This window comes from Pyrgilauda ruficollis, unplaced genomic scaffold (assembly GCF_017590135.1).
Source record: "Pyrgilauda ruficollis isolate IOZ18807 unplaced genomic scaffold, ASM1759013v1 scaffold244, whole genome shotgun sequence".
Classification (NCBI taxonomy): Eukaryota; Metazoa; Chordata; class Aves; order Passeriformes; family Passeridae; genus Pyrgilauda; species Pyrgilauda ruficollis.
This window is the reverse complement of record NW_024523756.1, coordinates 198,233-207,928: the sequence shown is the minus strand read 5'-3', so window position 1 is coordinate 207,928 and position 9,696 is coordinate 198,233. Positions and strand designations below refer to the sequence as shown.

The 9,696-nt window shown below is 65.9% G+C and overlaps 2 protein-coding genes across 2 annotated transcripts in view; both read right to left on the bottom strand.

Annotated features, from left to right (window-relative positions):
* Positions 1-5,087: 5,087 nt before the first annotated feature.
* Positions 5,088-7,597, bottom strand: CHRNA10 (cholinergic receptor nicotinic alpha 10 subunit). The gene is made up of 5 exons (XM_041470328.1): positions 7,526-7,597; positions 7,129-7,274; positions 6,695-6,849; positions 5,908-6,440; positions 5,088-5,806 (listed from the first exon to the last, which is right to left on the bottom strand). The coding sequence occupies exons 1-5, from the start codon at positions 7,584-7,586 to the stop codon at positions 5,322-5,324; spliced, it is 1,380 nt and encodes a 459-aa protein (XP_041326262.1). The 5' UTR covers positions 7,587-7,597; the 3' UTR covers positions 5,088-5,321.
* A 1,257-nt stretch (positions 7,598-8,854) lies between these two features.
* NUP98 (nucleoporin 98 and 96 precursor) overlaps positions 8,855-9,696 on the bottom strand; it is a 35,983-nt gene continuing 35,141 nt past the window's right edge. The window contains exon 34 of the mRNA XM_041470321.1: positions 8,855-9,051. The gene's annotated coding sequence lies outside the window, so the exon portion shown is untranslated. The remainder of the gene's footprint in view (positions 9,052-9,696) is intronic.

Sequence of the window (9,696 nt, the reverse complement as noted above, 5' to 3'; positions counted from 1 at the left end):
GGAAAGGAATATAGAGGAAAAGTTGATGGGATGGGAAATTCAGCCTCTACCTCAAGTGGCTCAGCTTCAAGGACCTGCCCCAGGTGGTGTTTTGAAGGGGCCTGCGAGAGAGATGGAGAAAAAGGGATGGGGAGATGGGACAAGGGGGAATGGCTGCCAGTGCCAGAGCTAGGACAAGCCAGAAACGATGGCACCGCTCCCCGGGGGAGTGCCTGGTGTGACCAGCTCCCACCCGACAGGAAAGTCACGGCACGGAGCTTCCAGAACAAGCACTGTGGCATCACTGTGCAGTCATGGAGTGGTCTGGGTTGGGAGGCACCTTAAAAGTCATCTCCTTGCAATCCCCTGCCACGGGAAGGAACACCTTCCCGCATCCCTGTAGGGATGGGGGCAGAGCTGAAATGGTGAAAGTAAGGAACTCATGGCTTTTGACAATTTATTAATTAGAAAAGGATTCCAAGGCTCTTGGAGGGCAGTGTCCACAGCCCCTCTAGTCAATGTACCTCACTGTCACCAGGGGCCTGGCGAAGTGGACGTGGCGGCTGCGGCGGCGGCAGCGGCGGTGCCGCCGGACGTGTCGTGTCCACCAGCCCACCACCAACTCCCTCAGGGAGGAGCAGAGCTCCAGGAGGCCACATCCTGCCCCCCTGCCGCTCTCCTCGGGCACCTGCTGCCGGGGCCTGGGCACGGACAGGGACCCCCTGCCCCGAGCAGCGGCGAGGGTCCTGCCCGGCCCCAGCGAGCTGCTGCTGTGCCTCGGTGCCATGGGGCCACAGCTCTGCACTTCTCCAAGGGGGAAGAGCCAGTCCGTGGCCGTGGAGCTGCTGCCTTGTCCCAGCTCCAGGAATATGCCGTTGCCTCGTCTCCTGGCCTTGGCTCTGTCCTTTTTGGCCGCACTGTCCATGCCCGCCTCGGGCCGCTCCTCTCCGGTCTGGGTGGGCTTTGAGGTCCTTTCCAAGTGAAAGGGCTCTGTGACCAGCCTGGGCTCTCCTGTGCAGGAGATCAGCAGCCCCAGCTGGCAGGTGAGAGTCTCTTGCTGTCCAGGAACACTGAGGAGCTGCCCCGCTGGCCTGGCCTGCACAGCACCCCAGGTTCTCCTGCCTGGCACAGCACAGAACAGCATCAGTCTGCGTTTCTTCACCACCTTTAAGCCCTTGCATTCCGTGGGAGGTGGGGAGAGCGGGGCTTTGCTGGGAATCTGTCCCTGCTCAGCTGCAGTGACACCCTGAGAGCCACGCTCAGCAGAGACTGGGCTGGAGTGTGGCACAGCCCTGGGGTCCTGGACGGTGCCGTGCAGGAACCCAGCCATGGATTTAGCCCAGCTCTTAGAACAGAACTCTGCACACCGAGAGCTGCAGGGGCCGCTCCTCTCCGGGGCCCTGCGGTGGCTCCTTGCCCCCCAGCAGCCCCGGCTCCACGGGCACCTCAGGCTGGGCCCCCCTGCAGCCCCTCGGCATCCTCGGCCGCTGGGACAGCTGTGCCTCCAGCTCCTTGCGGTGCTCCTCGAGGAGCGCCTGGCAGCTCTGGATGAACCTTGGCTGAAAGTCTTGGGGCACCCCATGGTACCATCCCTGGAGCTCCAGGTCACCAGCACAGGCTGGTGAAAAGGCTCCCCGGAGAGCTGCAGGATCCCAGTGAGGGGAATCCAACCTGCTGGGGTGACAGAGGCTGAGGCTGTTGTCTGCCAGGACAGTGCCAGGCTGTGGTGCCCAGCACTGCTGGTGCCAGACTCTGCCCCGGGAGCCTGGAGGGGCAGCGGAGTCTCCATCCCTGGGATCCCACCCAGGAACCCTGATCCACCCTGGGATCCCACCCAGGAACCCTGCTCCACCCCACAGAGCTTGGTCCCAGCACTGGCAGTGTGAGCTGGGCCAGGCTCAGGGTCAGGACTGGGCACAGGGCAGCACGGCCAGGGACAGCTCGGGGTGCTGAGGGCACCCACAGGGTCAGGGGGCACGGAGGGAGGCGGGATGGCACAGGCAGGGATACAGGGATGCAGGATGGGACAGGCAGGGATGCAGGATGGCAGAGGCAGGGATGCAGGGGGGGAATGCCAGCAAGGAGGGATGCTGGTGGCAGCAGTGAGGGATGCAGGATGCTGCAGGAAGCAGAGTGGATGGGGTAAGGGGTGTGGGATGCTGCAGGCAGGGTTATGGCATGGGATGCAGGATGGGATGTGGGATGCTGCAGGCAGGGTTATGGGATGGGATGCAGGATGTGGCAGTTGGGATGGTGAGGAGCACTGCAGAATGCTCCAGGCAGGGTGAGGATGCCCCGGCAGGCTGCGGATGCTGCCTGGCTCCCAGGCCCGCAGCACTTGGTGCCGCTGCCGGCCCAGCCCAGCCCGGCCCAGCCCGGCCCAGCCCAGCCCGGCCCAGCCCGGCCCAGCCCAGCCCAGCCCAGTGCACACAGCAGATCAGAGGCCACCTACCCATAGACGCTTGTCCCGTAGCATGACAATGACCAGGATGAGTTGCAGGACCACCATCGTGATTGCCACCAGCTCACCCACAGTGAAGACGTTGAGGAAGGCCATGGCACTGTCCCTGTCACTGGCACAGGCTGGTGAAGAGGCTCCCCAGAGACCTGCAGGATCCCAGTGAGGGGAATCCAACCTGCTGGGGTGACAGAGGCTGAGGCTGTTGTCTGCCAGGACAGTGCCAGGCTGTGGTGCCCAGCACTGTCTGCTCCTGTGGGGCCCCTTTTATAGCCTGGCAGAGTCTCCTGTGTGACATCATGGGGCAGCCAGAGCCCTCTTTGTGACTCACACCCCGTCAGTCTTTAGGGAAACCGACACCCAGGAGCCCAGGGCAGAGCCCTCACTGCCTCGAGCGCGGGGCTGTGAGAAAGAAACTCCTGAGATAATAGAGACAAATGACAAAAGAATTGAAAGGCAGAATACAAACAAGAAAAGAGGAAAGAAGAAGAAGTGATGTGATAGGGGGGCTCTCCTGGGCACAGCGGCCACCGAAGGAGGAGTTCTGGATTCTCAGGGAAGCAAGGAGGGAGGCAGCAGGAGTGGAGCGGGATGGCCTTTGGGAGAAGGGGCAGCACAGCAGGAGGTGACAAGGATGTCCTGAAGTCCTGCAGGGGCAAGACAAGAAGGGCCAAAGCCCCGCTAGAACTTAATGTGGCTACTGCTGTGAAAGACACGAAAACTCATTTTTACAAGTAATACCTTCGCTTTGGTTCAGTTCGGGTAATTTTTTGGCTTTTTTTCATTGCTGAGAGGAAACTTTGAGAAAGAGTGAGGAAAAGTCCGAGGAACCCAAGGCTCGGGCCTGGAGAGCGTGGGTTTGGGGCAGTCAGCTCCTGCCTGGGCAAGCCGCTCCCTTCCAAGCTGGGTGCCCGCCGGGCCGGGCAGGGCTGGGGAGGTGGCAGTGCCAGGCCAGGCACGGCTGCTCCACACGGACACGGGCATGGAGACGGGCAGGGACACGGACACGGACACGGCACGGGCACGGACATGGGCATGGACACAGACAGGGACACGGGCACAGGCACGGGCACGGGGACGGGCACAGACATGGACACAGACATGAACATGGGCACGGGCACAGGGATGGACACAGACACGGAGATGGACATGGGCACGGGGCGCTCCGTTCCTGCGGCTCGGCGCCGCGGGGGCAGCGGGGGCTCAGCGGCGGCGGCAGCAGCAGGCAGGGAGGCGGCGGCTGCACCAGGCTGCCAGGCAGGCCCCGAGGCGGGCACGGAGCTTGCCCAGGGCCCAGCCCGGCTCCTGGCCCCGGCCCGCGGGCAGCGGCAGCGGCGGCGGCGCGGGCGGCAGCGCCGGGCCCCACCACGGGTCCGCGCTCTGGATGCTGGCCGCCAGCCCCAGCGAGCTGCCGCTGCTGCTGCTGCCGCTGCCCTCCGAGCCCGCGGCCTCGGCCACCAGCACGTCCCCGGGGATGAACCAGGCCAGGGCCGTGCGGCCGCTGCCCCGCTCCGGCTCCGGGGCGCTGCCGCTGCCTCGCCCCGCGGCCCCGGCCGTGTCCTGTCCGCCCGTGCCCGCCTCGGGCCGCTCCTCTCCGGGGCCCTGCGGTGGCTCCTTGCCCCCCAGCAGCCCCGGCTCCACCGGCACCTCGGGCTGGGCCGCCCTGCAGCCCCTCGGCATCCTCGGCCACTGGGGACTGTCCCTGTCACTGGCACAGGCTGGTGAAGAGGCTCCCCAGTGACCTGCGGGGCCCCCAACCTGGCTGGGGTGGCAGAGCCCTGGTGATGCCAGTCTGCAGTGTCACAGCATCCCATGGTCCCTTTTATAGCCCAGCAGGTGGGCAGAGGCCCCTTTGTGACAGTGTGGGGCAGGGAGAGTCCCCTGTGTGACATCACAGGACAGGCAGGGGCCCCTGTGTGACATGTGAGTGCCACTTGACAAAGGGGACATGCCCAGGTGCCAGGCTATCGAGTGGAGCCGTGGGGCCACCCAGGAGCACACAGGCAGTGCTGGGCAGCTGCAGCCCCCATGGCAGCTCCCCACGCAGTTCCAGGAGCTCCAGGAGGCCTTCCCAAGGTTCATCCAGAGCTGCTGGGACTTCTCATTTTCTCCTGCAGGACTTCAGGACACCCTTGTCACCTCCTGCTCTGCTGCCCCTTCTTCCGAAGGCCATCTCTCTCCATTTGTGCTGCTTCTGTCCTTGCTTCTCTGAGAATCCAAAACTCCTCCTTTGGTGCTCGCTGTGCCCAGGAGAGCCTCCCCCCATCACAACACCCACCAGTCCTGGAGAGTTTATCATCTCCCTTCCCTTCCCTTCCCTTCCCTTCCCTTCCCTTCCCTTCCCGGGGCAGGGCAGGGTTCCCTGAGGGGCCAGGCTGCCATGTGACAGTGGCACAGGCTGGGCTGGGTGGCACAGATGGACCACGGGACCAGCCTGCCCTGGCCAGGGTGGGCAGCAGCTCCAGAGCTCGCGCTGGGCCCTGCACTCCTTCCCGTGGGAAACCCCCCACCCCTCTCCTGGGGAGCCCCACCCCTCAGCCAGGGCTCAGAGACTGACCCCCCTCCCTGCCAGGGCCACCCTGCCCCGGGCAGCCCCCTGTCCCAGGCAGCAGGGGCAGGACACACGTTCCACGGTTTATTTCCAGTTTGGTGCATTTCTCAGGTGCAGGATGCCACGGGGGATGTGGGTGCCCGCTCTGGTACAGCGGGACAGGGGCTGGGACCCCCTGCAGCTGGGGGTCCCACTCCCGGGCACCTCCTCCCCAGTGACGGTGCAGCTCCCGCCCTGCCGCTCTGGGGGGACCAGGGACATTTGTGTCACCCTCATGAGGCACCCGCAGCCCCCGCCGTCCCCGGGGGGTCGCAGTGCCGGCCCGCAGAGCCATCAGGCAGCGTTGCCCAGGACCAGCACGCTCATGAGGAAGACCATGAGGAAGAAGACCCACATGAAGAAGCGGTCCATCACCTTGGCCACCTTCTTCCACTCGCCGGTGCGGCGCTGGTTGGCGCGGTGGCGCCGGAAGCAGCCGGCGATGTACCCAACGTTCCTCAGCAGGGCGTCGTGGTGGCACAGGCAGTGGTCCCAGGGGCAGCCCCTCACCTCCGCGCCCACCTGCCCCTCCCCGGGGCTTTCCCCCGCTCCCCCGGCATCCCCCGCGGCCGCCCGCCCGCCCGGTGCCCGCCGGGGGCTCTTGCAGCTCTCGCCCACCTCGTAGACGCAGCAGAGCCGGGCCATGTGGTGCAGGATGAGCCGGCGCGCCCAGGGGGGCACGGGCCGGGCGCCCGGCCCGCAGTGGTGCACGTTCATGATGAAGATGGTGAGCGCGGTGGAGGCCGTGATCATGGTCATGGTGGCGATGTAGTACTTCCCTGTGGGGGCAGCGGGCGCTGGCAGGGGGCACGGGGGTCCCGCTGCCCCCCGTGCCAAACCCTGACCCCAGCCCTGGCACGGAGCCCGGCGCCGGGCTCACCGATGAGCGGGACGCTCTCCGAGGGGGGCATGCTCTCGGCCACCAGCAGCTGGAACACGGTGAGGGCCAGCAGCACCGTCACCCCCAGCGACACCTTCTCCCCCGAGTCGGCCGGCAGGTAGAAGCCCAGGGGCGCCAGGAAGGAGACCATGATGCAGGGCAGGAGCAGGTTGAAGATGTAGAAGGAGGCGCGGCGGCGCAGCAGCAGGGTGTAGGTGACGTCGGGGTAGGGCTCGGAGCAGCAGCCGTAGGTGATGACGTTCCTCGTGGCCGGCATGCCCAGCACCTCCCACTCCACGTTCTCCACGAAGTCCGTCAGGTCCCCGGTGTCCAGCTGGTTGCGGAGGTCGATCTGGTTGCCGTTGTGGGTCCAGGAGCCGAAGGTGAGGCGGCACTGCTGCCCGTCGAAGGGGAAGTAGGACACGTCCACCTTGCAGGAGCTCTTGGTGATGGCGGGCGAGTCCCACGTGATGTGCCCGTCGGAGCGCAGCACCACGTTGGTCTCCATGGAGCCGCCGAAGTGCTCGTCGGCGCTGGGCAGGGAGGGGTGCCCGTGGGGCCACATCCCCTCCCCGTGCCCCTCGCAGCCCCCGGCTGTGCCCTCGGTGGTGGGGTCGGTCCCAGGCACACCCGGCTGCTGCCAGCACCCCCGCGCCCCCTCTCCCTGCATCTCCCCCTCCAGGACCCTCCTGCTCCCCCTCCCGAGGCTGGCAGCACCCCGTGCAGCCCCCCAGCCCCGGCCGGGCCCCCGGCCCCGGGAGCAGCCTGGGGGCCAAGCACCACGCACTTGTTGTAGAGGATGATGTCCGGCCGCCAGACGTAGCTGCTGGGGATGCGGATGCTGTCGATGCCGCCGTACTCGTCTTTGTCCCAGGTGAGGTGGGCGTCCAGCCAGGTCTGGCGGACCCACAGGTAGGAGGTGAGGACCTGGTTCCTCTCGTCCTGCCGAGGGGAGAGGGTGGGCGTGGGGGAATGGAGCCCGGGGCCGCCCCACTGCCCTCGGCCCCCAGCCCGGGGGCCCCGCGGAGCTGAGCTGGGCTCGAGGGGCTCGTGCTGGTTTTGGGGGGAACCGGGCTGTCTGCAAAGTGCTCTGAGCCGACTCGAGGCCGCCTGGGCTGCTTTGGGGGCGGACCCGGGCTGGCTTCAAGGGCTGAGCGTCGGCGCGGGGTCCAGCAGGAGCCGGCGCGGGGGCCGGTGCCGGTGCCGTGCCCGGGCGCTCACCATGTCGATGATCTGGGCCAAGGTGACCTTGAGGGTGACGTTCAGCGCCCGGTCCGTGTCCTCCACGGGGCGCAGGGCGCTGGAGTAGTTGGCGAAGAGCTCGTGGAGCAGTTTGTAGGCGAACCTTCCCGGCGCGCCCCGGCAGCCTGGGGACACCCGGAGCGGGGGCTTGGAGGGGCCGGGGTGCAGCCGGACCCCTCCCGAGGGATCCCCGGGACCCGGCCGCGGGACCCTCCGGCAGCTGGGAGGGACAGGGAGCACGACGGGACCCCCGTCCCCCCTCACCCAGCCCGACCCCCAGCCCCGGGATTCCCTGCTTGCGGGGCGATGCTGCCCCAGGGACCGGGACGCCCCCGCACCCGAGGGGGGTCCGCGCCCCTCGAGCCCCCCTGCTCACCCGGGGCCGGGAGGACGCCGGCGAGGCAGAGGGCGAGGCACAGGCGAGCGCCGGGCTCCATCCCGCCGCAGGTCCGGGGACACGGGGGGGCCGGGTGACGTCAGGGCGGGGACAGAGCGGGGGGGCACGGCCCCCCAGGCACCCTCGGCGAGGGGTTACGGTGGGTGACCCCCGCGGGTCCCGGCTGGGAGGGGGCAGGAGCCGGGGTGGGCTCCGGGTGCAGCTGAGCCCCTTCGGGGGTGGGTTTGGGAGGCGCTGGTGGCAGCAACGCGGTGCCTGTCACTGCCCGGCACCTGCCCAGCCCGGGGACACCGCACCTGCGACACGGGGACACCGCACCCGAGACACGGGGACACCGCACCCGAGACACGGGGACACCGCACCGGTGACACGGGCACCCCGCGGCGGCGGAGGAGCCGAGGGCGGCTGGTGCTGCCCCGGAGCGGAGTGACCCCCGCCCGGGGAGCAGTAAGAGACATCCCGGTCTCGGGAAAGAGCAAGGGAAGGGAAGAGGCAGATCGTTCCCGTTCGGTGGGAGGAAAATCCCGGGAGGGTGAGGGGCAGCGGCGCCGGGCTCGGGGTGCCGGAGCATCCCCACTCCAGCCCCGGGGAATCCGCCGGCTCCGCTCCCGGTGCCTCCTGGCACCTTTCCCACGCCGAGCCCCGGCGGCAGATGCCGAGCGGTTTTGAGGCCGGAGGTTTTGTTTCCAGGCGGTGAATTATTCATCCCAGCCCGTCCCGCCCGGGCCGGGGCCGCTCAGGCCCAATTACAGTAATGGAAGGAGGCGAAGCCGCAGTGACCCGGCCCCTGCACACAGCCAGTGTCACCTGAACGTGCCACCGGCCAGGGACAGGGACACCTTCCACCACAGCAGGGGCCTCCAAGCCCCAGTGTCCAGCCTGGCCTTGGGCACTGCCAGGGATCCAGGGGCAGCCCCAGCTGCTCTGGGAATTCCATCCCAGCCCCTGCCCACCCTGCCAGGGAACAATTCCTCATTGCCCAGATCCCATCCAGCCCTGCCCTCTGGCACTGGCAGCCATTCCCTGGCTCCTGTCCCTGCAGCCCTTGTCCCCAGTCCCTCTGCAGCTTTTACACGAGCTCCTTTCAGTACCAAAAGGCTACAACCTGGTTTATCTGGGTTCCAGGATGAGTGATGTTTCCTCCCGAGATGAAGGAGCCGACCCTGCTCACCACCGAAGGTAAGGTGGGATTGTATCACATTCCTGGGCTGTCCTTACCCCCCACGCACCCAGCCCGGGCTGACACAGCAAAGAACACACACCTACAAACCCAAACCCTGCCTTAAAAACCACAGGAACCCACGGGAGTACTATAAACATTTTATTTGTGGTTTTCAAAAAGACAGGAAAATAATCTAGAGCATTTATTTATATTTTTCTGATAAAAACCTTTCGATACTCCTCATGCATGAAGCCCCTCCGTGGCGGTGCCCGCAGGCGCGGTGCCCGCGGCGCTCGGAGCGTTTCCCGTGGGCAGCTCTGCCTCCGCCGCCCTTCCCGGAGCCCTGCCGGCGTGCCGGAGCGGCGCTCAGTGCGCGGCCAGGGCCAGCTCGCGCAGGTAGGCCTGGGTGAGGCCGCGCAGCTCCTCCAGCGCGTAGTCCTCGGGCATGGGCAGGCGGCCGATGTGCGGGGCCAGCAGCCGCAGGGGCACGCGCGGCTCCGCGGGCTCGGGGCCCGGCTCGGGGCCCTGCTGCAGGCTCAGCACCACCCGCAGCACGTTGGCCACGCGCTTCGCCATGTCTGCAAGAGCGGGCACGTCAGCGTGGTGTTCAATGAAAGCGCTTTGCTAGGAGTTTTGTCCTGTTCTAGCTAGAAAAGCAATGTAAGCAGTAACTCTCTGCTGGCTGTGGAATGTGGTCTGGACATCGTTTACCAACAGGTGCATCTTGGACTGGTCTGTGTGAATCGTTTCTACTTAATGACCAATCCATGGTCCAGCTGTGTCAGACTCTCTGAGAGTCACAGGTTTTTGTTATCCATTCCATTCCATTCCATTCCATTCCATTCCATTCCAGCTTTCTGATCCATCCTTTCTCTCTATTCTTTTCAGTACAGTTTTAGTACAGCATTATAATAAATATAATGTAATATACTATAATATAATATACTATAATATAATATACTATACTATAATATATTATATTATAGTA